Source organism: Saimiri boliviensis, chromosome 5 (assembly GCF_048565385.1).
Source record: "Saimiri boliviensis isolate mSaiBol1 chromosome 5, mSaiBol1.pri, whole genome shotgun sequence".
Taxonomy (NCBI): Eukaryota; Metazoa; Chordata; class Mammalia; order Primates; family Cebidae; genus Saimiri; species Saimiri boliviensis.
The window spans coordinates 694,018-721,399 of record NC_133453.1 but is presented as its reverse complement, the minus strand read 5'-3'; the positions used below and the strand labels follow the sequence as shown (position 1 = coordinate 721,399).

Genomic DNA, 27,382 nt, shown 5'->3' with positions numbered 1-27,382 from the left:
GCCTGGGCAACAGAGCAAGACTCCTTCTCAAAAAAAAAAAAAAGCCCTGCCTACCCGTCCTCTCTCAGGTGCATCATAGGCCATTCCATTCAGGCTTTTGACTCCCAGCACTTAGGGGCAGTTAGGCTTGGCATAGTCTCCAGAAACGTACATTTGCCAAATCTAGGAGTCGGTCTTCTGTTCTCATCTTGAAAATGAATTATTAAATTATGTGTGTTTGGGTGGAGCACTGTTTTCCCTTTGAAGTCCGGGACCTCATGTTTTATCCCCTGTGGTGACTGTGACTGCTTCTGCTTCAGTTTTAAGACTATCATCTCCTACATCGATGAGCAGTTTGAGCGGTACCTGCATGATGAGAGCGGCTTGAACAGGCGGCACATCGTTGATAATCGAGTGCACTGTTGCTTTTACTTCATTTCACCTTTTGGACATGGGTAAGTAATTGTTTGCTGTGGAGAAATGCTTTGCTACGTGGGTTTGTAAGTGTTACCCAAACTCTGTATTTTAATATAAGAATTAAGATAATTTGAGAGAAAAAAGTTTATATGTATTTTTTTTAAATAAGTGACACTTCTAAAATTAATTTTAGACTTAAGCCCTTAGATGTGGCGTTCATGAAGGCAATACACAACAAGGTGAATATTGTGCCTGTCATTGCAAAAGCTGACACCCTCACCCTGAAGGAACGGGAGCGGCTGAAGAAAAGGGTGAGTGAGGTTGGCCTCCTGCTCTCCCTCAGGGTGCGATTTGGAGGCTTGGGGGATGAAGGAAGGAGAGTGCTTGCACCCTCAGCAGTCTGCTCAGGTGTTGGGAGGCAGGGCAGGAGGATTTTTCCTGCATTTTATTGGTGGTTTTTAAGGAGAACCTAACAGTTACAAATTTTAATTTTTTCCTTCATGAAGGTACCAAATTTCTATTCTTTAAATTCTCCTTATATTTAAAATGCTCTCAATGAGTAGCAGTTGGTAACACACAAGTACATTTCATAGGTGTTAAATGACTCAAATATAGAAATGTGGTCTCTCCATGAAGTTTATTATTTTACCTAAATACTTTACTGCAGATGACCCATACGAGGCGGTGTCTAAGTAGACTGGCTCTCTGTTCTGTTTGGGAATGTAGCAGGTGTCAGCCAGCGAAGCGTCTCTCCCCTCCAGCAGCTCCTGTTTTAGGACCCTCTTCCGTGTGTGTCTGTAAAGCCTCTTCATTGATTCTCTGCTATATATTTTTAAATTCCTTTTTTCTGATTATATGCTCCTTAAGAAACATGCTGAACTCTAAAAATACAAATACCTAACTGAACATACCAGTACATGCGTGTAATCCCAGTTGCTGGAGCAGGTCAGGGGGGTGCGTACACCAGGCAGCTGCGGCAGGAGGATCACTTGAGCCCAGAAGTTGGAGGCCAACTTCAGCAATATAGCAAAACCCTGTCTCTTTAAAAAAAAAAAAAAAGGTTTTTTAATAAAAGAAATCCTAGGCCGGGTGTGGTGGCTCACGCCTGTTATCCCAACACTTTGGGATGCTGAGGTGGGCAGATCACCAGAGGTCAGGAGTTGAAGACCAGTCTGGCCAACATGACAAAACTCCATCTCTAAAAAAAATTACAAAAATTGACCGGGTGTGGTGGCAGGTGCCTGTAGTCCCATCTACTCAGGAGGCTGAGGCAAGAGAATCGCTTCAACACAGGTGGTGGAGTTTGTTTGTATTCCAGCCTAGATGACAGAGCAAGACTATCCCAAGAAAATTTAAAAAAAGAATTTCTATAATTACCCATAGAAAGAACGGCTGTTAAGTATATGTCCTTCGGAACATGGCCTGTGTTTTTGTTTTTACAGAATGAAATCATAGTAATACTAGTCTGCCATTTGATTATTCTATTTAAAAATATTTGGAAGCATTCTCATACATAGCTCTACCCTAATTCTTACTGGATGCATGGCATTCCACCATATGAATATACTGTACCTTGTTCAGTTTCCTGTTGAATTTTTGGCTTACTTTTTGTTTTGCTCTGGCCCCTTTTCTTCTCTTACCAAATTTACTGTTTCGTTGCCCCTTGTTCCTTTTTGCTAGTGATACCCTCTGCCTGGAACAGTCTTCCCTCAGATATCCATGTGGGCAACTCCTGCACTGAGCCTGGCGGTGCACATAAGATTTCACATCTCCATCCCCTGCTCTGCTGGCAGCACTCCCCACACACTGCATGAAGTATTTCTCCAGTGTATTTTTTGGCTTCTCCTGACCCCTGACCCAGGTCCTGAGATAGGAGTCTGCTTCGTGGACCTGTGTATTCTCAGAGTTCAGAATAAAGCCTGGCACATAATAGCTTTGTTGCATAATTGTCGGCACACATCTATCTTTCCACAATTGTGTGAGCCAAACGAATTCTTAGGAAATCAGTATACATTTAAAATTTTGAAAGATGACTAAATTTGCCTGAAGTAAGTTTGTAACAATTTACATTTCCCAAGTGTACCCTTCTTCACCCCTCTAGCTGTCCTGGTTATGTTGCCGGTTTTTGTAATGTGTTTCTCATCTGAGAAATTGTGTCTCATTTTAATGTGCGTTTCCTTGATTGGTGAAGTGAGTGTCTATCCTGGTGTTGATGCCGGTTAGTGTATTCTCTCAGGTTGCAGGGGCTTGGCTCTTGCTTTTTTATTGACTGAACAGATAGATGTTGACTGTCACGTTGCAATGATTTCTCCTGGCTTGACATTCGTGTTTTCACGTTTTTCTTGGTGCTTTTTTCAATAGCAGTTTTTAAGCAGCATGTAGTCATGTTGGCAGCCTTTTCCTTCATTGTCTCAAGTGCCTGCTGGTTTTTTAGGAAGTATTTGTACCTTTAGAAGAACCCTGGAAGCGTAGGTGTTTTTACACTAATAAATAATTTAGCAGTTCCCACTTAAGGGAACTTTCCCTTTTGTATTCTGTACATTAAATTTCTTTGAGGTAGAAATGGGGGTGGTGTCAGGGTTGGAATGCTCTAATTCTAATCTCTAATCCTGTATGCAGAACGTTTAGAGCTTGATCACAGTGTCTGAGATGAACAGAAATGCCTCGAGCTTTTATCCCTTCCTTCTTGGGCCTCTTTCATCATCGCTTTCTCCCGTCTCTTCGTGATGCCTGCCAGTTTGCTCGTTCTGCCCTGTCTAAAAGAACGTCTGGCCTTCTGCCAGCCTCTCCTAGCGTCTTCCTTCAGCAGCCTTTCCTTTTAGCCAGACACTGACTGGTAGCTGTTACCCACCCTCCCACCGTCCTGTTCACGAAGGCTTCCTGTCATGCGCCTGCAGTTGCTCTCACGGGCTTGGCCGGCAGTTCAGTTCTCGGATGTGGGCCCCACCTGTGAGGTTTGTGTGATTGGCAGTTCTGCTCCTGAAACTTCCCTTCCTTGGCTGCTGGGCCACTCTGCTCGCTTTGCTGTCTGCTGCTTTTTTCCACCTTCCTCCCTGATCCTTAAAGGTCAGTATTTCTTAATACTATTTTGATCACATTATTTCTGTGACTTCAGATTTGCCCTTCCAAGTAGCTTATTTCTTGTTGTGAACCACGTGTACCCATAGGAGTCTTTTGCTCACTGTTGAACTCCTGTCCTTCCAGCTTTCCTGTCTCTTTAAATGGTCCCACAATTCTCCCAGTCACCCAGACTGAGAAATGTGTAATTATCTGTCGTTCATCACTTTCTGACTCCTCTCCTCCACTTTTAAATAGTCGGCTTACTAAATGTTTCCGAACTCTTCTCCCCTCCAAAGTATAGGCTCCCTCATAATGAGGCCGGCATAGCACAAAAGATGGGGTTGGCATGGATGGATAAAAGACCAGGAAAGGGGCCGTGAGTGAGGACAGGTGAGCAGGTTACTCTCACTGCTCAGTTTCTTCCAGAGATAAGATGATTCCTCCCATTTAGGAATAAGGATCTATGAAAAGACTGAAGGTCGGGTTACAGAATAAAGGATGTAGAAAAGAGGGCCTTTTCTGGAGTTCTGAATTAGTGCAGACATTGTGCTAAGAGCAAATCTCTGATCATTAAAGGCCCTTTTTAGGTCACATGAAGGATTTCCATTCTTAAAATCCAGGGATCAGGTCCAGTGCAGAGTTTGAGGTCAGAATACTTTCTGCTCACATTGCTTTGTTCTCTCTTCCCTTGATGCCCCAGGTACTGGCGTGAGACCAAACAAAACTGTGGCCTGCCTGGCGCCTGTTAGAGTGCCCACCATGTAGTGGGCATTTGAGTGCTGGGGTTTTAATTGATTGACTGATGAATGAATGCATAGTTCAGCTGTGGCCCAGTTCCTTCTCCCGTGGAGGCCCCACACGCACACTACTGCCTGCTCGATAGGTCAGATTGTGGGCTTTGGCTGCTGGCTGCTGGCTGCTGACCGCCCGTTGAATGAAATACAGACCCCAGGTTGCTAGCCTGCTGCTCGTGGAGCTCTCCACTTTGTAACTCCGGTTTTTGTTCCCTTCTTCAGCTGGGTGTCTTAGACTCCAGCCTTTTGAATTTCTTGTTACTCTCAAAACTCACCCTATGTGTCCTCCTCCTTGTGCCTTTGACGATGTTTTTTTTTTCCTTTTTTTTTTTTCATCTGGGGTGCCTTCCCCTCTTCTCTGCTTATAGGACTCCTGCCTGTTCTACAGGGACTTCTCATGCCTGTAGCTTCTTCTGTGGTATTTGTCCTTCCTGAGAGGCTGATTATGGTATGATTTCCATTTTAGCAGTTGTGCTGGTGCTAACAGTCTTACTGCTTTGTACATTGAGGGCGGTGGTGCATAATTGCTAATGTTACTTTTATTCTGTACAGAGGATCCTCAAAATTCAAATATAAATGCCTTTGTAGCAGTTTTATAAATTTATTTGACAATAACTTTCGTAGTTTGATTATTGACGTTTGGATGATTCTGATACATTTCTTACACGTTGAGTTAGAATTGGCTACAATAATATATGCAGTTGACTAAAACTGAACTGGTTTTGTCATTCTGTCAGATTCTGGATGAAATTGAAGAACATAACATCAAAATCTATCACTTACCTGACGCAGAATCAGACGAAGATGAAGATTTTAAAGAGCAAACTAGACTTCTCAAGGTAAGAACTGGCTTCAAATCCACAGCATGAATAATTCCTGTTTACTGCTGTCCATGTTAAGATGAGAGAGATTGTCTGGGTATGTTCAGTTATGATAGTATTTTTGCTTTAAATATATTTTGAGGCCTCAACGCAGTGGCTCATGCCTGTAATCCCAGCACTTTGGGAGGCCAAGGCAGATGGATCAGTTGAGGCCAGGAGTTTGAGACCATCCTCGCCAACATGATGAAATCTCATCTCCACCAAACATACAAAAATTGGGTGGGTGTGGTGGTGCACACCTGTAGTTCCAGCCACTCGGGAGGCTGGGGCAGGAGAATCACTTGAATCCAGGAGGTGGAGATTGCAGCGAGCTGAGATTGTGCCACTGCACTCCAGCCTGGTGACAGAGCGAGACTCTAGTTTTAAAAAATAAAAATAAAACTGATAAAGCTATCACCTCACACTTAGAAATGTTATTGTAGGTTTAATTTGTTTTCATACAGTTTGTTCCATGTGGGAAGTATCTGACGCTTTACAAGAAAATGTCACATACCCCCAGCTTTCCAATTAAGTCATGTAGTAAATAGCAACGTGTTAAGTCGGTGGTGATGCTCTTGTGTTACAGTGAACTCTGGGGTTCCCTGCGTGGAGCCTGTCTACTCTGTGTGTCTCTTTCTAGGCTAGCATCCCATTCTCTGTGGTTGGATCCAATCAGTTGATTGAAGCCAAAGGGAAGAAGGTCAGAGGCCGCCTCTACCCCTGGGGTGTTGTGGAGGTGGAGAACCCAGAGCACAATGACTTTCTGAAGCTGAGAACCATGCTCATGTAAGACATTTGGGGTGTTCCTTCTAGCAGAATTTGGCATGAAGAATATGGATTTCAAAGGGGGTGTACATGTGGCCCCCAAGACAGTTGCAGCCAGCACCTTCATTATCTGCAGTGCTTCTCACATTGCAGAAGTCGTGTGAGGCCGCTGCAGCTTGGTGCTGAGAGCCCTCACCCAGGGCCCTCTGTGGCACTACGAAACTAGGTGTTCCCCCTGTGGCCTGTAACCTGTAGTGCCTTTCCTTCCTGCTAAGATCTTACATCTTTGATGTCAAAAGGAGACCAGACCTAAACTGGGGTCTTGAGAGGTCCCCAGCACTGGTAAGGAAATGATCGGGGTTCTGTAGGACCCTGATCTGCTGCTCCAGGCCAAGCCACACCCGGCATCCTGCTCTGCAGTCAGACTCACTGGATGGCCCTGGTTAGCTTTTTATGTCTTCCATTTATTATTAATAATTATTACAGATCTGACTACAATAATAGACATTTTTTTCCTGTAAAAATAAATTTTATTGCCAGACACAGTGGTTCATGCCTGTAATCCCAGCACATTGAGAGTAAGAAGATCAAGTGCACTCAGCCCCTCCAGGGCTACATCCTTGGCTGTCCTGATCCCTGTTATTGAATGGGGTGTAGAGGCTGAAGGACAGGGTTTAGTGTCACTTGTGTATTTCTCACAATGTGAGACAGTGAGCCACTCCTTTGCTGTCTCCATCCATTTCCCTGGATCCTGAATAAATAGGAATGTGTTATAATGTTTACTCATTCTTGCCTGCTTAAGTATTTGAATAAGCTAGGCAATTGGGAAAAAAAAAGTGATTCATAAGATGAATGGACAGTTAAGTTGTTGATAATATTCTTGCATCCAGAATATTAGTCCTTCGCTTCATGGTCTTCTGTGTAGCTTAAGCTAACTAACTCTGCGCATATGAGAGTAATATATAAATTTTAAGTTCAAGGAGGCCTGAATGTTCTAGTTAAATTTCCGTAAGTCTTTTAAGAATAGTGTATTCTATTTCAGACATTGTCTTTTTGTTTGTTTGTTTTTGTCGCTTTTCTGTCTTTTGTTTTCAGACATTGTTGACCTAAAAATCTCTTATCATCTGTCTTATCTGCCTCCCTGTAGTATGGGAATGATTGTGCCTCTGGCAGAAATGAAATCCCCTTGAGACTCAGTCCAGACCTGTGTTTGTATGTCATTTACTGGGGAGGAAAGGGAGAGCTACACCCCAATAGACACTTCCACGGCTGTGCTCCTCATCCTGAAATCCCAACAGCTTTATGTACAGTTTACCAGATTACTGTAGTTACTGCTGTTTCTTCCATGTACTTGATGGGTGGTTTTTTTTCTAATGAGAATGTCAAATGCATGAGGCCATTCTGGTGCATTCCTCTTCTCTTTCAGCACCCACATGCAGGATCTCCAGGAGGTGACCCAGGACCTTCATTATGAAAACTTCCGTTCTGAGAGACTCAAGAGAGGCGGCAGGTAATCACACTGTGCCTCGTCCTCAATTTTGTGTCACCCTGAGTCACGATGTTCCTCCTCCTCTATGCGTTTAGCTCAGCCTTCTTGACCATTTGGCAACATGGTTTGGTTTTCTATGGAAAAGTTATTTATACGAGAGCTGTTAATGTAATCAAATTATGATCTTTTAGCCTTTTAAAGAAAAAGTGCACTTAATGATGTCCACATAAAATCTTGAGGCCAGCATGGTGGCTGATGCCTGTAATCCTAGCACCTTGGGCAACCAAGGCAGGTAGATTGCTTGAGCTCAGGAGTTTTGAGACCATGGACATGATGAAATCCCATGTGTACAAAAATTTTTAAAAATTTAATGTAGCCGGGCACGGTGGCACATACCAGCTACTTGGGAAGCTGAGCTGGGAGGAGCAGTTGAGCCTGGGAGATGCAGTGAGCCATAATTGCACCACTGTACTTTGTCTGGGCAATAGAACAAGACCGTGTCTCGAAACAAGCAAACAAAAACTTTAGACGGAAAAGCCAGAGGCTTGTGTCGAGTACGTCTTCAAAAGCATCACTCTCTGTATGGGTACAAACTTGTGCCAGTAAGAAACTGCAGCGCCCGAGTGACGGGCGAGGCCAGGATGAGCGGCTTCCAAGCAGCCAGTGCTTCAATCTTCGCAAAGTCCTACAGCCACCCTCACTCACATTTTCTTTTTTATCATTCTAATACGTTTTTATATAAGTTTTCTTGGAGGCCAAGGCATGTGGATCACTTGAGCCCAGAAGTTTGAGACCAGCCCTGGCAACATAGGGAGACCTCACCTCTATAACATTATTTTAAATTAGCCGGGTGTGGTGGTGCATCCCTCTGCTCCTTCCTGAAGTACGGTGACTACGTTTGTGTTCATAAAGAATAACTTAAAGCAAATTTTTCAGATAATACCTATTTTCTTTTTCTTTTTTTTTTTTTTTGAGATGGAGTCCCAGTCTGTCACCCAGGCTGGAGTGCAGTGGCGTAACCTCGGCTCACTGCAACCCCCGACTCCCTGGTTCTAGCGGTTCTCCTGCCTCGGCTTCCTGAGTAGCTGAGACTACAGCCTGCCACCACGCCCTGCTAAGTTTTGTATTTTTAGTAGAGACAGGTTTTCACCATGTTGGCCAGGATAGTCTCAATCTCCTGGCCTCGTAATCGACCCACCTCAGACTCCCACAGGGCTGGGGTTATAGGTGTGAGCCACTGTGCCTGGCCAATAATACCTGTTTTTTTGAGTGGGTAAAAGCAAGTGTTGTCACTCAAGCTTAGACTAAGAAAATTAGTCTCTTGAATGTTCCATTTAGTATTATTTGTCCTGTTTTTTTTTTTTTAATCTTTTTGTTCCCTTTTTATTCATTATATATTTAATTAGAAAAATGATAGGCCCAGTGCGGTGGCTCATGCCTGTATTCTCAGCACTTTGGGACTCCAGGGCAAGCAGATTACTTGAGGCCAGGGGTTCCAGACCAGCCTGGCCAACATGGTGAAACCTGTTGTCTACTAAACATAAAAAAAAATTAGCCGGGCATGGCAGCATGCGCCTGTTGTCCCAGCTACCTGGTAGGCTAAGGTGGGAGAATTGCTTGAACCTAGGAGGTGGAGGTTGCAGTGAGCTGTGATCATGTTACTGCGCTCCAGCCTGGACAACAGAGCAAGACACTATCTCAATTTAAAATGAAAAAAAAAAAAAAAGAAAGAAAAATGATAAATACATGTCATTTTAAATTTTAAAGTAGAATTTTGGGGGCAGGGGATCAGAAATAACTATTTGTTAACAGTGTTATAATTCTGATTTCTTTAAATTCTTAGGAAAGTGGAGAACGAGGACATGAATAAAGATCAGATCTTGCTGGAAAAGGAAGCTGAGGTAAGTTAAGTAGAAAAGTACTTTTTTTTTTTTTGGAGACAGAGTTTTGCTCTGTTGTCCTGGCTGGAGTGCAGTGGCGCGATCTCGGCTCACTACAACCTCCGCCTCCTGGGTTCAAGCGATTCTCCTGCCTCAGCCTCCCAAGTAGCTGGGATTACATGCCTGGCTAGTTTTTGTATTTTTAATAAAGACGAGGTTTCACCATGTTGGCCAGGCTGGTCTTAAACTCCTGACCTCAGATGATCTGCCCACCTTGGCCTCCCAAAGTGCTCAGATTAAAGACATGAGCCACCGCACCCGGCCAAAAGTACTATTCTTATGACTAAAGCAATTCCTTTTTCATCCATAAATGTCATTGGTAATAGTTTTTCTTTTTCAATTTGTTGAGGAGGATATGTGTGACTTTTATTACTGTATATATCCATCTATATATAATGTACATACATACATAACGTACATCATGGTTCACATATTTACCTGAAACATTTTGGAGGCAATTCAGTAATGTCACTGATTTTTGTAAGTAGAGCATAAATATGGAAATATGCTCTGTTGTAAAGGTGGCATTCAGATTTGCTGGAGTTTTGGAAGGCAAACACATTATTCGGTAAACAGTAGGATCATAAAGGGCCAGCCTTTTGGAAACAAAAAGAAAATGCTTCTTTGGTCAAATTAATTCAGTATTGATGAAATATTTAGATGTTCAAAATAACCACAAAGTTACCTGAAGAAAATTTATCATACTTTCCTGGAGGCATTTTTGAACACATAAATCATAATGATAAGGATAAAGATGAATTAACATTCACGATTTTTGGACGGGCACTGTGCATACTTGTAGTCTCAGCACTGTAGGAGGCTGAGGCAGGAGGATCAATTGATGCCAGGAGTTCAAGACCAGCTAGGGCAACAGAGTGAGACCCCGTCTCTACAAAAAAAATTACAAAATAATTAACCATGCATGGTGTTACACACCTGTCGTCCCAGCTACTTGGGAGGCTGAGGCAGAAGGATCCCCTGAGCCCAGGAGTTTGAGGATACAGTGAGCTATGATTGTTCCACTGCAGTCTAGCCTGGGCAAAAAATCAAGATCCCATCAAGTTAAAAAAATATATGTATGTGACATGCAAGGGGAAATTTAAATAAATAAATAAATAACATATATGTATACACATATACTTTTTTTTTTTTTTTTTTTTTTTTTTTTTTGAGACAGAGTTTCGCTCTTGTTACCCAGGCTGGAGTGCAATGGCGCGATCTCGGCTCACCGCAACCTCCGCCTCCTGGGTTCAGGCAATTCTCCTGCCTCAGCCTCCCGAGTAGCTGGGATTACAGGCACACGCCACCATGCCCAGCTAATTTTTTGTATTTTTAGTAGAGTCGGGGTTTCACCATGTTGACCAGGATGGTCTCAATCTCTTGACCTCGTGATCCACCCGCCTCGGCCTCCCAAAGTGCTGGGATTACAGGCGTGAGCCACCGCGCCCAGCCACATTATTTTTATTGGGAGGCCTTCATTGCCCTCCAGAAAAGCTGATTAATTCCCATTCCCCTTTACTTTGCATTTCCCACCGTCATCGGTGTCTTTCCCCCTATTTAAGGTTAGAAAATTTCTCATATTGTCTTATCTTTCTTTGGTTATTGTTACTGTTTACTGAGAATTTCTTTTCTATTTGGGTTGGATATTCATATCATTTACTTGGTTTTCTCTTTAGCTATTGGTTCTTTTAGGGATATGAAATAGGAGTGGTGAGAGAGGGCATCCTTCCCTTGTGCCAGTTTTCAAAGGGAATGCTTCCAGTTTTTGCCTATTTAGTGTGATATTGGCTATGGGTTTATCATAAATAGCTCTTATTATTGATTGGTAAGAAGCATTTCTATAATAACTAGGTCATGTTTTGGGAAAGTGTAGAAGTTGAAATTTTAGGAATCACAGAACACCCAGAAATGATGTTGAGACAGCAAACTGCAAAAACCTATGATGTGTCCAACCTGTACTGTGTTCACAGCTCCGCCGCATGCAGGAGATGATCGCCAGGATGCAGGCGCAGATGCAGCTGCAGATGCAGGGCGGGGACGGAGACAGCGGGGCGCTCGGGCACCACGTGTAAGGTAATGTGCGCACACCGGGAGGTCGGAGGCAGGGCGGGGACGGAGACAGCGGGGCACTCGGGCACCACGTGGAAGGTAATGTGCGCACACCGGGAGGTCGGAGGCAGGCCCCAGTGTCCCTTAGCTTGGAAGACAGGCAGTTGTTAACTAGCATTATATTGTGTGAAATATGACAGGCTCCTCCTTAAGCCTTATTAATGTTTTGCATTTTGAAATTGTCATTCACTCCATCATTAGTCTTAAACAAGATAGGTTTGCTCCTAAAGAACAGAAGCCACTGCTTTGCCAACTACTTTCTAGTAAAGATTTTTCGTATTTTTCTCTTTTTAAAATTGTACTTTTAAGTTCTGTAGTACATGTGCAGAACATGCAGGTTTGTTATGTAGGTATACACATGCCATGGTGGTTGGCCGTATCTGCCACCCTGTCATCTACATTAGGTATTTCTCCTACTACTGTCCCTTCCCTGGCCCCCCACCCAACCTCCCAACAGTCCCTGGTGTGTGATGCTCTCCTCCCTGTGTCCATGTGTTCACATTGTTCAACTCCCACTTAGGAGTGAGAACATGCGGGGTTTGGTTTTCTGTTCCTGTGTTAGTTTGTTAAGGATGATGGTTTCCTGCTTCATCCACATCTCTGCAAAGGATGCGAACTCATCCTTTATTATGGCTGCATAGTATTCTATGGTGTATATGTGCCACATTTTCTTTATCCAGTCTACCATTGATGGGCATTTGGGTTGGTTCCAAGGCTTTGCTATTGTGAACAGTGCTGCAGTAAACATACGTGTGCATGTGTCTTTGTAATAGAGAATTTATAATTCTTTGGATATATACCCAAAGAATTGTAATGGGATTGCTGGGTCAAATGGTGTTTCTAGTTCTAGAGGCTTTAGGAATTGCCACTCTGTCTTCCACAATGAGTGAACTAATTTACACTCCCACCAACAGTGTAAAAGCATTCCTATTTCTCCACATCCTCTCCAGCATCCATTGTCTCCCGACTTTTTAATGATCGCCATTCTAACTGGCATGAGATGGTATCTCAATGTAGTTTTGATTTGCATTTCTCTAATGACCAGTGATGATGAGCATTTTTTCATATGTTTGTTGGCTGCATAAATATCTCCTTTTGAGAAGTGTCTGTTCATATCCTTTGCCCACTTTTTGATGGGGTTATTTTTTCCAATAAATTTAAGTTCTTTATAGATTCTGGATATGAGGCCTTTGTCAGATGGGTAGACTGCAAACATTTTCTCCCGTTCTGTAGGTTGCTGGTTCACTCTGATGATAGTTTCTTTTGCTGTGCAGAAGCTCTTCAGTTTATTTAGATCCCATTTGTCTATTTTGACTTTCGTTGCCAGTGCTTTTGGTGTTTTGGTCATGAAGTCCTTGCCTATGCCTGTGTCCTGTAAGGTATTGCCTAGGTTTTCTTCTAGGATTTTTATGGTTTTAGGTCTTATGTTTAAATCTTTAATCCATCTTGATTTGATTTTTGTGAGGTGTAAGGAAGGGACCCAGTTTCAGCTTTCTGCATATGGCTAGCCACTTTTCCAAACACCATTTATTAAATAGGGGATCCTTTCCCCATTGCTTTTGTCAGGTTTGTCAAAGATAAGATGGTTGTAGGTGTGTGGCCTTATTTCTGAGGCCTCGGTTGTGTTCCATTGGTACCATGCTGTTTCGGTTACTGTAGCCTTGTAGCATAGTTTGAAGTTAGGTAGCCTGATGCCTCCAACTTTGTTTTTTGTTTGTTTGTTTGTTTGTCTGTTTGTTTTGCTTAGAATTGTCTTGGCTACATGGGCTCTTTTTTGATTCCATATGCAATTTTAGGTGGTTTTTTCCAGTTCTGAGAAGAAAGTCAGTGGTAGCTTGATGGAGATAGCATTGAATCTATAGATAACTTTGGGCAGTATGGCCATTTTCACGATATTGATTCTTCCTAATCACGAGCATTTGTTTGTGTCCTCTCATTTCCTTGAGCAGTGGTTTATAGCTCTCCTTGAAGAGGTCCTTCACATCCCTTGGAAGTTGTATTCTTAGGTATTTAATTCTCTTTGTAGCAGTTGTGAATGGGAGCTCACTCATGATTTGGCTCTTTGTTATTGGTGTATAGGAATGCTTTTGATTTTTGCACATTGATTTTGTATCCTGAGACTTTGCTGAAGTTGTTTATAAGGAGATTTTGGGCTGAGACAATGGGGTCTTCTTTTTTTTTTTTTTTTTTTTTTTTCTTTTGAGACAGAGTTTCCCTCTTGTTACCCCAGGCTGGAGTGCAATGGCACCAACTCGGCTCACCGCAACCTCCGCCTCCTGGGTTCAGGTAATTCTCCTGCCTCAGCCTCCTGAGTAGCTGGGATTACAGGCACGCACCACCATGCCCAGCTAATTTTTTGTATTTTTAGTAGAGACGGGGTTTCACCATGTTGACGGGGATGGTCTCGATCTCTTGACCTCGTGATCCACTTGCCTCGGCCTCCCAAAGTGCTGGAATTAAAGGCGTGAGCCACTGCACCTGGCCGACAATGGGGTCTTCTAAATATGCAATCATGTCGTCTGCAAATAGACACAATTTAACTTCCTCTTTACCTATTTGAATACCCTTTATTCTTTCTCTTGCCTGATTGCCCTGGCCAGAACTTCCAATACTGTGTCGAATAGGAGTGGTGAGAGAGGGCATCCTTGTCTAGTGCCAGTTTTCAAAGGGAATGCTTCCAGTTTTTGCCCATTCAGTATGATACTGGCTGTGGTTTGTCATAAATAGCTCTTAACTATTTTGGGATACGTTCCATCAGTACCTAGTTTATTGAGAGTTTTTAGCATATGAAAGGCTGTTGAATTTTGTCGAAGGCCATCTCTGCATCTCTTGAGGTAATCATGTGGTTTTTGTCTTTGGTTCTGTTTATGTGGTGAATTACATTGATTTGTGCGTGTTGAACCAGCCTTGCATCCCAGGGATGAAGCCGACTTTATTGTGATGGATAAGCTTCTTGATGTCCTGTTGGATTCGGTTTGCTAGTGTTTTATTGAGGATTTTCACATTGATGTTCATCAGGGATATTGGCCTGAAATTTTCTTGTTTAGTTGTGTGTCTGCCAGGTTTTGGTGTCAGGATGATGTTGGCCTCATAAAATGAGTTAGCCCTTATCAGAGCTGGAACACTGTTTTGGGAAATTTACTGCTGTCTTCAGAGCTGCCAGGCAGGGACGTTTAGGTCTGCTGAAGCTGTACCCAGTATCACCCCTTTTCCCAGGTGTTCTGTCCCAGGAAGGTGCGGGCTTTATTTATAAGTCCCTGATGGGCTGCTGCCTTTTTTCAGAGATGCTCTGCTCAGCAGGAACATCTAGTGAGACAGTGCCTGCAGCTGGTGAGCTGTGTTGGGCTCTGCCCAGTTCGGATTTCCCAGCGGCTTTGCTTACACTGTGGGGTAAGCAAACCCCTACTGAAGCCTACAGGAGCCTCAGCAAAGGCAAACACCCCTCCCCTAGGGAGCTCGAACCACCTAGGTCAAGCTTAGACTGCTGTGCTAGCTGCTTGAACTTCAAGCCAGTGTATCTAAGCTTGCTGGTCTCCATGGCAGTGGGACCCGCCGAGCCAGACCACTTGGCTCCCTGGCTTCAGCCCCCTTTCCAGGGGAGTGAACAGTTCTGTCTCCCTGGCATTCCAGGCACCCGAGAGACAAGACTGGGGTATAAAAAAAAGTTTGCTGCAACTAGCTTGGTTTCTGCTCAAACGGCCCCCAGTCTTCTGCAGCAAACCCAGGGCTCTGTTGTGTAGGTACCAGAGGAGATCTCCTGGTCTGCAGCTTGTGAAGACCGTGGGAAAAGCACAGTATCTGGGCCGGAGTGCAGGAAACAGTCCGTGGTGGCTTCCCTTGACTAGGAGAGGGAGCTCCAGGCCCCTTGTGCTTCCCAAGTGAGGTGACGCCCCACCCTGCTTCTGCTCGCCTTCCCTGGGCTGCACCCACTGTCCAACCAGTCCCAGTGAGATGAACCTGGTACCTCAATTGGAAATGTGGATATCACACCTGTCTTCTGCATCGGACTCACTGGGAGCTGTGCACTGGAGCTGTTCCTATTTGGCCATCTTGCCCAGGGACCTCTTTTTTTTTTTTTAATAATTTCAACTTTCATTTTTGGGGTACGTTTTCAGGTTATTTTACAGGTTTGCAAACACCATCAACATTAGAAGGAAATTATGTATTAAAATACTTTTATTAATTGTATTATTGGAAATTTGTTAATCGTTAAAACAACTCTTTAAAGGGAATAAAATTGTGTTATTGAAACAGCTTGTCCAGATTAAAAGTAAAGATGGCACAAGGAGGAAGGATTATGCCAGGTAGATACGGATTTCGTGGCTAGAGACTGCTGACCTCCTGTTCCTCAGATAGTTTTGTCCCGACTGACGGTCATTAGCAAATAGATGTCTGGCATGGTGTATACCAGTCTGCCTGCTTGAAAAAATCTGCAGACGCCAGAGACTCAGGACCAGGAAAAGGCACATGCCCACTCCCCTGTATCTTACGGACAGGCAGGCACTCTCAGCAGTGCAGCTGGCCACTCCCCGTCACTTGCCTGAGAAAAAGCATGAAAGGTAAAGCCAGGTAACGACCTAAGAGTCCAAAGAAGAAAGCAGGTCACATGGAGCTGGGGTAAAGGCAAACTTTATACAAGATACCTGATTAGAGCTTGAAAGAGAGTTTGAGTTGGCCGAGATATGAGGATCAAACACTGGGAATTTGATAGAAGGTCTCCACTACAATTCAAGCACCTCATTCTGGAAGCATGAGGGTGTTCATGAAAACAGGGAGTGGACTTGTGCCTTCACCGACGCATGGCAGGGTTAGCTAAGCTGGGCAGAAGGCAGGGAGTCTAGGGGCCTCCATGGCATGTGGATAGGTGGCTGAGGAAGGACCCAGAGTGACTTGGCTGGAGCCTCAGTCACCAAACCCTCGTGCAGCTTACTGGGAAAGATGTTCATTGTAAAATACAATATTGACACAAAATGCACAAAAATACGTGTGTACAGTTTAACAGGATACCATAAAGAAAACGTCCATGTCACCCCAGCTGGGTCCACGTCGGTTGCTTTCCTTTCATCATTAGATTGACACTTTAGAATAGTCCTGAGGGTATGTGCTAAGTTCAGCTTTACTAATAAGGAAATAGTTGTGGCTCCAAGAGTTTAAAATTATTTGCTGCTGATCATAAAACTTTTAAACAATGGCCTGCTGACTGTAGAGGCTGGTCCTGCGTAAGCAGGTATGGCTTGTGACTGGGGAAGTGAGGGCACGGTGGAAAGAGACAGGGGGGCCTCACGGTGCCGCTCATTTGAAGCAGGAGGCCGTGATAGCTGTTCGCTCATTTTCTCTCAGCTTCTGGCTTCCAACCTTTATGGAATGAAAATTTTGCTTTTAGATAGATAAAATTTTATTTCTGTATACTTTTTAGTTTTGCAGCGTTTCCAGTCTCCATGAGCCTCGTAAGTGGTGTTTTGATTTAGTTAACTCTGTGGTCATGTAAACCCTACGTTTTGCTCAGTTTATGCCCGGGAGAAAAGTAGAGCTGCTAATGATTAGCATGGCCAACACTGCCTCACTCCCACTTACATGTTTTGTTTTCTTTTTTCCAGAAAACACTTTTCCTGGATAAAAAAGAAAACATTCCAGATGTGTGATCCAGCCGTGTATTTTCATAATCCTTGGGAGGGTGCCATCCACATTTTAACATACATGTGCCTGAGAATTTAATTTTTAAAAAACTTTTGATTTTTTTTTTGTATGAAGTACTTTTAACATATGTATTTTATTGCTGTTACACTCTGTATTTTGTGAGGCGAACTTTTCCTTTTCTTCTCCCTAACCACTAACGTTAGAATTGACTTCCAAGAATCAGCATGTATAGTTAATACTGAATTTCTTTGATTTAACTGACTAACCATTGATGAGCACTCCTGATTTGTATCTAGAACATTCAGATTGACCCATTATGTTCCTGGGTGGTAGAGGCGTGTGCCGAGTGCTGTAGAAAGATCCGCTGGCCTGGGGCAGGGTCATTGCTTACCACACCACACCGTGCCGAGACTCTGCTTCCTTGCTTTTATGTTTGTACACAACATCTAAAACCAGTTTTGCTGCTATCATTCAATACTGTTCATTTGTCTGTGAGTTTATTATCTGTTAACCAAATAAAACAATAGAATTACCCAATGAGATATATCTTTACACTTAAATAGCTTTTTTAGAGGTGAGTTTTAAAGAAGTCTCTTGATTCTGATGCTAGGTCGTTTTAAAACTGCTATGCAGAGAACTCACTGTAAGCTACATGATCTCCACTAATGCTGGTTATCCTGTGCTACAAAGAAAATCAAAGTAGTCACAACTAAGATTCTTACCTACAAAATAAGATTCAGTAAACTCTTAACCAAAATTTAAAAAAAAAATTTAAAGGAAAATTAGCAGTTTACCTATTCAGAATCCAACCTTTCTATATTTTATACTGCACTTTAGTGTATTTTCTGTAACTGCAGATACAGAAGATCTGCCTCCCCTGTTGAAATTGGGGTCTGTTGGTGGGCATGCCCCTGGAGCCCAGCTTGCCATTGAACAGTGTTCCCACCCGAAGGCCTTGGTGCCCTGAACCCCTGATCTCTGACGCCTACCAGGTTTCCCCGATTTGGGTTTCCTTTAAATATTCCTTTTTTGCATGATTTTCTGATGGGAGGAAAATAGCAGTAATCGTTTTTGTGTGTGCAGACTGTCTCATTTATTTTTAGCCATTGTCATTTTATTCATTTTGTGTAATAACCATGTGTCATGTCAAAGTGGAAGACATTTCAAGTCTGTAGTATAGCTAGTAGGCAGGTGTGCACAGTCGAAGCTACACCTGGTCTGTTTTCTGTGCACTGTGACCTTAGCCTCACCTTTCCTCCCGTGTCTCCCTGTGGCACACTTCAGGGGTTGCCTTTTTTTTTTTTTTTTTATCAGTTACACTGAAGTTGGGAAGTTCAACCACAGAAAAGTGACAGATGAAAGGAGACAATGGTTGTGTAGGAAGATGGAGAAAATGCTTAATCTGAGGATGAGACAGGGTTTTTTTTTTTTTTTTTTTTTTTTTTGTGGGGGCTAGAGAAAACATAAAATGAGGCAGTTACATATTAGTTATGAAGGTGTGCTACAGAAAATAATCTGGTGCTCTTGCTAACTTTGCCCCTTCACTGTTGCTTGCGAATAGCCAAAAGCTGTATGTTATGGCTTACTGTGTGAAGGTAACTAAGAAAAAGTGTTCCATGACTTTAAAGAGTACATCCATGCAGAGTCCATTATTTGAGTTTTTGACATTTAATAACTTTGCTAGAAAAATCTGTTCAAAAAAAACCAAAAAAACAAAAAAGATAAAAACATTTGCAAGTGATTAATGTAAGCCCCATGTATGTTTGTGCAAAAGTGCTACTTCAGGCACTCTGGTAGTAGCTGTGCACGAGGGGGGCCCAGGGCTGCACCTCTGACCACCTCTTGTGGTACTACCCAAATCTAAAGATATACTTTTGATAATAGATAACTGTTCTTTTACTAAGAGATCGTCTCTACCTATAGAAATGTATTTTGAAAACACTTATTTTACACAACAATTTTGTATCCATTTAAACTAACCTTTTATCAATAAAGCACTATTGTTTAGATGTTAAATGAGTACTTTTGTGGGTTATTTGCAAGGGAAAGTTGTGAGGTTTTCTGGGAAAATTCAAAGCTTTGACAACATGTGTATAAAATAAGGGAAAATTACTTGCATCAATAGCATCAGTACTGAACAACTTTGTACGTATTGGAGATCCAGCCCAAAAGACAGCAAAAAAGACTGGAAAGGAATTATTTACAGGTGGTCAGATCATTTGCTTAGAAAGTACAAGACATCTGGTGAAAATCAACACTAAGAGGTCAGTGATACCTACTTCCTAATTACAAAATGTAGTGAGAAAAGAATGCATTGATGATAGCAACTACTAAGTTCCTGGAAATACAAATTTTCAAATCTATACATTATTAAGACTAGATAGGCTAAGTAGGCTCTACCACTTGAGTAAAATAAACTGGAAACCTGAACTTTTAAGCCTGATCTGGCTGGACGCCTACACCCCAAGGCCTGTGCTGCCCACTGGACTGACCATCCCAGGACCACCTGGGCCCTTTTTACCTTGTGAGTGATTCCTGAGCTTCCTCCTTATAGACCCTGGGTAGTGAAGCTCTTGCTTTCTCTAGTTCCTCAGTTAACAGCTTCAGGTCACCGGCACACACCTGCAGTATCCCTACCTGCCCTGCCCGTCCGCAGGAGTCCTCTGTTCGGGGCATGTGCACCACTGTGGGCCTGGTGATGTCACTGGGGTCCGGTTAGAAGCCCCAGAGGTGGGTGACATGGAGGCAGCACGCCACAGGGCTGAGCCCAGTCTTGGTGAGCCCAGGTCTCAGACCCCCCAAAGTTGCCTCAGGAGAAGCGAGGTTCCCCTCAGCCAACTTTCCTCCTGCCTGGGCTTTTGGGAAACGAAGGGTCAGGCTTCACTCTGGAATCCACAGCACCACAGAAGTCTCGTAAGTGCCCTGTGTTTGCTGGATTTAATTACTTCCTCGACAGCCGCGCAGTGACAGTGGGTGCCGGGCCGGGCTACGTTGGGTAGGGTCTTGAACGCATAGTTGAGTCAACCTTTCAAGAGGGAAGGAAAGTCTGCTACAGCGAGTCAGGTTTCCATTCTCTGGTGGGGGTCTCCAGGCGAGAGGGTTAGAGGGAGGCCGCAAAAGCTGCCCTGGCCGCCTCCACGGAGCAGCCTGTCTCAGCCTTAGCACACCCTCGCGCAATCCTTCGATGATCCGCTTCGGTCCGTGTAGTCCCACGAGGGATGCAATGGGTGCGGGTAAGGAGGAGGCTGGCGGCCAGGGACGCAGTGCGAGGAGAGCCGCCAAAGTCCAGGCCAAGTCCTAGCCTCGCCCAGCGAGCCTAGGCCTCGCCCGGGACCTCCCCGGGCCCGGTGAGCCGATCCCCGCCCAGCGAGCCTAGGCCTCGCCCGGGACCTCCCCGGGCCCGGTGAGCCGATCCCCGCCCAGCGAGCCTGGGACCTAGCCCCGCCCAGCGGGCCGACTCCCCGCCCAGGATCTAGCCCCGCCCAGCGAGCCTAGGCCTCGCCCAGGACGTAGCCCCGCCCAGCGGGCCGACTCCCCGCCCAGGATCTAGCCCCGCCCAGCGAGCCTAGGCCTCGCCCAGGACGTAGCCCCGCCCAGCGGGCCGACTCCCCGCCCAGGATCTAGCCCCGCCCAGCGAGCCTAGGCCTCGCCCAGGACGTAGCCCCGCCCAGCGGGCCGACTCCCCGCCCAGGACCTAGCCCCGCCCAGCGAGCCTAGGCCTCGCCCAGGACGCAGCCGCGCCCAGCGGGCCGACGCCCGCCCGAAGAGCAGACCTTTGCACAGATTCATACTCTGTGTCACGCACGCCTAATCCCGCCCCTTCTCCGTCCGTTCACCAATCAGAACTCGGTCTTGCCCGTTTAGGCCGCCGCCTGGAGAGGCTCCGCCCCGGCGCCCCGCAGGCCAATCGACAGCGCGTCCGCGGCGGGGGGCGGGGCCCACGGCGGGGCGCGGGGGCTGCTTGGGCAGTCGGGAGCCTGCGACGCCGACGCGAGCGTGGAGGCCGCCGCTCGCGACTGCGGAGGCCGGGCGGCGCGGGTGAGGACGCTGCGGGCGAGCGGAGAGCGAGGGTGAGGACGTCGAGCGGCCTGGGCGCGCGGGGCCCGGCCGGGCCTCTCCGGGCGGGTGGCGAAGCCCCGAGGCCCGAGGCGAGAGGTCCAAGCGGAGAGAGCGCTGAGGCCGAGGTCCGCCAGAGATGGTCCCGCCCGGCGTCTGAGGCCTTCGTGAGGCGGCTGCCGCTCCTAGGCGGGTCCGGGTTAGAGGAGCGTCCGTCTGTGGGGAGCCTGCCCCGTGGGGGCCGGCGGGGCGGTGGGCCGGGGAGTGTCCCGCGTGGGCTCCCGGGTTGGCGGGGGTTCCCCGTGGGGGCCGGCGGGGCGGTGGGCCGGGGAGTGTCCCGCGTGGGCTCCCGGGTTCAGGGGTGCCCCGTGGGGGCCGGCGGGGCGGTGGGCCGGGGAGTGTCCCGCGTGGGCTCCCGGGTTCAGGGGTGCCCCGTGGGGGCCGGCGGGGCGGTGGGCCGGGAGTGTCCCGCGTGGGCTCCCGGGTTCAGGGGTGCCCCGTGGGGGCCGGCGGGGCGGTGGGCCGGGAGTGTCCCGCGTGGGCTCCCGGGTTCAGGGGTGCCCCGTGGGGGCCGGCGGGGCGGTGGGCCGGGGAGTGTCCCGCGTGGGCTCCCGGGTTCAGGGGTGCCCCGTGGGGGCCGGCGGGGCGGTGGGCCGGGAGTGTCCCGCGTGGGCTCCCGGGTTCAGGGGTGCCCCGTGGGGGCCGGCGGGGCGGTGGGCCGGGGAGTGTCCCGCGTGGGCTCCCGGGTTCAGGGGTGCCCCGTGGGGGCCGGCGGGGCGGTGGGCCGGGAGTGTCCCACCCCGGAGGAGTACCTAGAGTGGGCCGCAGAGACCCCCTCGGTGTGGGCCTGGAGGTGCCTGGCGGAGGCACTTTGAGCCGTTTGCCTTTTCAGCCTTTCTTTAAATTGTGTCTTGAAGGTGGGAATCAAGTGTTAGGTGTTAATATTTTTACTCCACTAAGGGCTAGAACTGCCCCTGAGCCAGTGGGTAGCCTACCGAGGGGACCAGTGAAAACGGGACCAGAACATGGCCCAGTGCGTTGCACAGCCGGATTCTAGGCACCGTTTCCATTACGCTGTGGCGGCAACCTCTGGCCTATCATGTGCCACTAATGGATGCGAAAAACAGAAATTAGAACGAGGGATCCTTGAAGGAAAGATTGTCGGTACATAGTGTTAAAAAAGGATGGCCAGATTTAAAACCCAAGGCCAGATCTTCAAAGGGTGATTTTTCTCTCTGGGTTTGTGGCGTATTTTTGGCTGGGCTAGTATGGAAATGTTTGATAACCCTGAGGTGGCGGTAGGTTAGCACGTTGGTCTTGTGTAGACTGCCTTATAACGGGCGACACAGATTTTCTCAGTACCAGAGAGATGGGAGAGGACATTTGAGGTGGGGAAGCGTGGAGTCACCTTTACTTGTAGGCCAAATAGAATTTAAATGTTCTACATCTGTTGCTTATTGAAAGATTTTTTTATTTGAAGTCCTTAAAAGTTTGCAAAGCACTTCATGCTCGTTACTTAGTTTTCCAAAACACTTCAGAGACATGATCAAGTTGCACAGCCCCGTTTTAAAGTAGAGGAAAGGGAGGTTGAGAGAGGTGGAATGACTGGCTTAGGGTTAACACCTAAAGTATTTGCAGATACCGTCTGTACTTCCCGTGTCCCCTATCCTTATTGCAGATTCGCATTAGGTGGTTGACTATTGACAGACTGAATGCTGATGATGCAGTTTCCCGGCTTATTTACTACAGGACCATCAGTTGTTAGTAGATTTCCAGGTTCCTTCTATACTAATTCCTTTCCCAAAGAGGAAGTTGATGTAAGGTATATTCATTTATCTCTGTCTCTGGTTCCTTATTCAAAAAAATGGGTTTAAAATTTATTTACCTTGGCCAGGTACAGTGGCTGTAATCCCAGAACTTTGGGAGGCCGAGGCAGGCAGATTGCTTGAGCTCAGGGGTTCAAGACCAGCCTGGCCAACATTTTAATAGAGTAGGTAAAACTGCTCTATTAAAAATACAAAATACAAAAATTAGCTGGGCGTGGTGTCACACGCCTGTAATCACGGCTGCTCGAGAGGCTGAGGCACGAGAATCACTTGAACCCAGGAGGCGGAGATTGCAGCGAGCCAAGATCATGCCACTGCACTCCAGCCTGGGTGCCAGAGCGAGAACCTGTCTCAAAAAAGTTTAAAAATTGGCCAGGCGCAGTGGCTCAAGCCCGTAATCCCAGCACTTTGGGAGGCTGAGACAGAGATTGCACCACTGCACTACAGCCTGGGCAACAGTGTGAGACTCCATCCCAAAAAATAATAAAGATGGTTTTTCTTTTTTTTTTTTTTTTTAAATATATGGAATCTTGCTCTGTCACCCAGCTGGAGTGCAGTGGCACAATCTCAACTCACTGCAACCTCCACCTCCCTGGTTCAAGCCATTCTCCTGCCTCAGCCTCCTGAGTAGCTAGGATTACAGGCGAGCTCTACCATGCCCAGCTGATTTTTGTATTTTTAGTAGAGACGAGGTTTTACCATGCTGGTCAGGCTAGTCCAAACTCCTGACCTTGTGATCCACCTGCCTTGGCCTCCCAAAGGGCTGGGATCACAGGCCTGAGCCACCACACCTGGCCAAAATAAAAGCTGTTAACAAGATGCAGGCACAAGGTAAGTGCTTAATAAATGTTAGCCGTCGTTATTATCAGGTGAACAAATAGTCTGAGTGCAAAGTAGAACGAGCTAACCCTGGATATTTACAGAGAACAGTTGAGAGAAAATGAGGCAATAATTAAGCATATTTATTCTGCGTGGAGGGAATGATATGAACTGGATTGCCAAAGCAAAGATCAGTGCATGGTCAATTCCATGTGAGCTCATTTAAATCCATTTGGCCCAAGGAATTCAGTTGCTTCCTTCCTTTCCAAACACCCCTGCTTCTAGTCACATCAATACCTCTTCTATATTCAGACAGTAACAGATTTTTCTTACTGCTGCTTACCCTTTCAGTTTTGTTCTCATTTTTCCTTCACCCACTTTTGTATCAGCTTGCCAGCTTCCCCTTTGCTCAGTGCGTCATGAGCTTCATAAACACAGCATAGTGCTAGATATGCAGGCAAAACCCCATTGTACTGTTGGGTGCTGAGCTGAGGTAATTCCAGCCATGTTCTCTGAGATCAGAATATAGAGTCCTTTGACCATAGTGTATTTGTCAACGCCACAGGGAGTTAAAAAGTTGAGGATCCTACAAAACAGTACAATAAAGCCCAGTGTCTGGTGATTTTTTTGGGGAGCGTTTAGTTAACAGTGATTCTGTAAATTGGTCTAATCTTTTTGGAAAGTAACTAGCAGTATGTGATAAAGATTTTGATTTTGAAATCACAGTTTTCAAAACAATCTGATAAAACTTGTTCTATCAGTATGGTAGAGATCTCCATAGCAAGTAAACAGGCTTCAGCACACTGATTCCCATCCTCCCATCCAAGCAAAATTTGAACCATTTTGATCCATGGAAATATGCTTTAAAATGTGCCTTAACCAAAAAGTCGAAAAGGTGTGTTCACAGCAATTACAGTGTTGTAAAAATACGTGAGGATGTGAACAGCATCAGGAGGGTATTTAGAGTGATTGTAAGTGGTTTTAAGAGTCATTAATTGTTTTCCCCTAAACTGGTGTTTTAGTTTTGCCATTTTAAAATACAAAAACAATAAGGCCCTATGATGTTGTAGGATGCAGTGATGAATCTTCCTTAATCCCATCTGTCCCCTCCCAGCCCATCCTCCTGATTGCTTCCCAAAACAAAAATTTGGTCACGTCCTATCCAAGCTACAAAACCTACTTAGGTATGGGATTACATCCAGTTGGCCCACTAGAGCTTGTACAGCACAACCCCAGGCCACCTTTCCGCCTCCCCTCGGGTGTCTACTCATCCTTTCCCAGCTGCTCCTGCAGTTTCTGTAGTGCCTTGCCTGTGCACACACTATGCCCTTTGTCCACCTGGTCTCCTCTTGCCCTGTGCGGGAAACTGCGGCAGGTCAGGCTAGCAAGCGCTGCTGCCTCTTCCTGCTCTGTGACTGCAAAGGGCAGGTAGTACTGGTTACTTTCTCACTTGTCTCCCTTTCTGAATTAAACCTCTCTATCTTTGTGTGCCCTGTGCACCCCATGGAGTCACAATGGGGTTGAGGCTGTTTGTGGAGCTGAGTGACTGCTAACAAGTCGTTAACCTTTCTGAGCCTGAATTCGTTGATGCCAACTGCACATGGTTATTGTGATTAAATGAGATGGCCTAAGCGAAGGGCTTGAGCTGCATCTCCTTATAGTAGTGGTCACACAGGACACAGTCGCTGTTGTAATGTGTACCATGGCATTCTCGAGGCCTTGTTTTAGATCTTGTCCTCTGGATGAAGCCTCCTCCCTGGTGCCCTCCACCTGCCAACTTCCTCTCTACTATCCTCACTTTACTCTCTCCAAGGCACTTAATCACCATTTAATAGTCTTGTTTGTATTTGTTCACTGTATAGGGGGAGATTTTTCTCTCTTACAAACTCCTGTATCCCTAATCGTTTAGACTTGCCTGAAACAGAATAGAGCTCAATAAATATTTGAATGAATTAATCAAATTTCATCTGAGGCAGAGGAAGAGGCCAGGTTTTATGGAGCTTGAAAGTATACAGTTTGGGGAAGGGGAGAATATTTTAAGAAAAAGAATACAAAGTTACAAACAAAAATTAATTTAGAAAGTGAATATTAAGAATGAGAAAGTAACAAATTTGAAAAAGCTGATCAATAATATGCAAATGGCTAAATTGGGAAAAATTTGTTAGTGATCTGACACACCTGTGTGATATTTTCGTTTCTGTACTTTTTAATCTTTTTTTTATATGACAGAGTATGGAGAGAACTTCGTGATTCCTCTAGCACAGTTGATAAATTTTTATTGTTGATAGGGTACATAAAACTTACCGTTTTGTGTATAGACATATTTGCTGTTTCTAATACTGCTACAGGTTGGTGTCCCAGAAAAACAGGTGTTCAGGTAAATCTTGTTTTGCACAATTCCATTCAAAAAAAAAAAGAAAAAAACACATCTAAGGCACACATAATTGTACTGCAATATTGATTATTTTTCTGATAACTGAACTCTTCACTTATATTTTAGCACGTCTGATGGTAAATACCCCACATATGAATATCTGGTTCCCCCTGCTTCAAACCGTGTTTGCTTTCTGCTGCCCACACATTTCCCTGAGCCAGGTCCTATTGGACCTATTCACATTGCCACAGGAACCCTGGCCCTTAACCTTTATTGCATAAAGGCCCTGGTGAACCAACACAGTGGGCGATAGCAGTATTATTATTATTATTATTATTTTTTGAGACAGAGTTTTGCTCTTGTTACCCAGGCTGGAGTGCAGTGGCGCAATCTCAGCTCACCGCAACCTCCGCCTCCTGGGTTCAAGCAATTCTCCTGCCTCAGCCTCCTGAGTAGCTGGGACTACAGGCACGCACCACCATGCCCAGCTAATTTTTGTATTTTTAGTAGAGACAGGGTTTCACCATGTTGACCAGGATGGTCTCGATCTCTTGACCTCGTGATCCACCCGCCTCTGCCTCCCAAAGTGCTGGGATTACAGGCTTGAGCCACTGCGCCCAGCCCGATAGCAGTATTTCAAGAAGCAATACCTGCATTGAGATTGCTGGTAATCACCTAAGTTTGCATTAAAGTTTATACTAAAAATACATCTAAATTTTTTACTAAAAATGCACAAAATTAGCCGGGTGTGGTGGCATGTGCCTGTAATCACAGCTACTTGGGAGGCTGAGGCAGGAGAATCGCTTGAATGTGGGAGGTGGAGGTTGCAGGGAGGCAGAGGTTGCAGTGAGCCAAGATTGTGCCACTGCACTCCAGCCTGGGTGGGGTAGAAGTAACTGTAAACAGCATAATGTGTCCGTTAAACCCAAACTAAATGTCTGTAACTTAATGTACCCTTAGGTGGATCTCAAAAATGCCAATCGCCCCTCCCAAGCCACCTGACATGAAGGGGAAGAGGAACAGAGGCAGAGTTCCTCCGTTGCAGTGGGAAGAGGCATTAATCTTAATTGATTGCAATTAGAATATTTTGGGGATAAATTTTATAAAAGCATATGACCACAGGGACATTGTGCCTAGGGTCTTTCTCAAGACCTTGGAATAAGTTGGTGCAAGTGAGGGCCCAGAAACCTGAGCCAGACTAGCTCTGACGTCAGACTGCCTTTGTGGGGGCAGTTTTCTGGTCCCTTACTTGATGCT

General features: G+C 45.6%; 2 protein-coding genes across 14 annotated transcripts in view; both read left to right on the top strand.

Moving 5' to 3' along the window:
* SEPTIN2 (septin 2) overlaps positions 1 to 11,377 on the top strand; it is a 35,468-nt gene extending 24,091 nt beyond the window's left edge. For all 4 annotated transcript variants that reach the window (XM_010347291.3, XM_074398724.1, XM_039469646.2 and 1 more), the window contains 7 exons: positions 300 to 434; positions 590 to 707; positions 4,988 to 5,089; positions 5,751 to 5,896; positions 7,302 to 7,385; positions 9,208 to 9,265; positions 11,275 to 11,377. In XM_010347291.3, the coding sequence (XP_010345593.1) occupies positions 300 to 434; positions 590 to 707; positions 4,988 to 5,089; positions 5,751 to 5,896; positions 7,302 to 7,385; positions 9,208 to 9,265; positions 11,275 to 11,376 (745 nt within the window). In that variant the 3' untranslated portion in view covers position 11,377. The remainder of the gene's footprint in view (positions 1 to 299; positions 435 to 589; positions 708 to 4,987; positions 5,090 to 5,750; positions 5,897 to 7,301; positions 7,386 to 9,207; positions 9,266 to 11,274) is intronic.
* A 9,628-nt stretch (positions 11,378 to 21,005) lies between these two features.
* The window catches only part of FARP2 (FERM, ARH/RhoGEF and pleckstrin domain protein 2), a 145,325-nt gene continuing 138,948 nt past the window's right edge, over positions 21,006 to 27,382 (top strand). For 7 of the 10 annotated variants that reach the window (XM_039469883.2, XM_074398718.1, XM_074398712.1 and 4 more), the window contains exon 1: positions 21,006 to 21,120. The gene's annotated coding sequence lies outside the window, so the exon portion shown is untranslated. Of the gene's footprint in view, positions 21,121 to 21,173; positions 21,306 to 27,382 lie in introns of those variants that run through there. The other 3 variants (XM_074398714.1, XM_074398716.1, XM_074398715.1) reach the window with 3 other exon arrangements.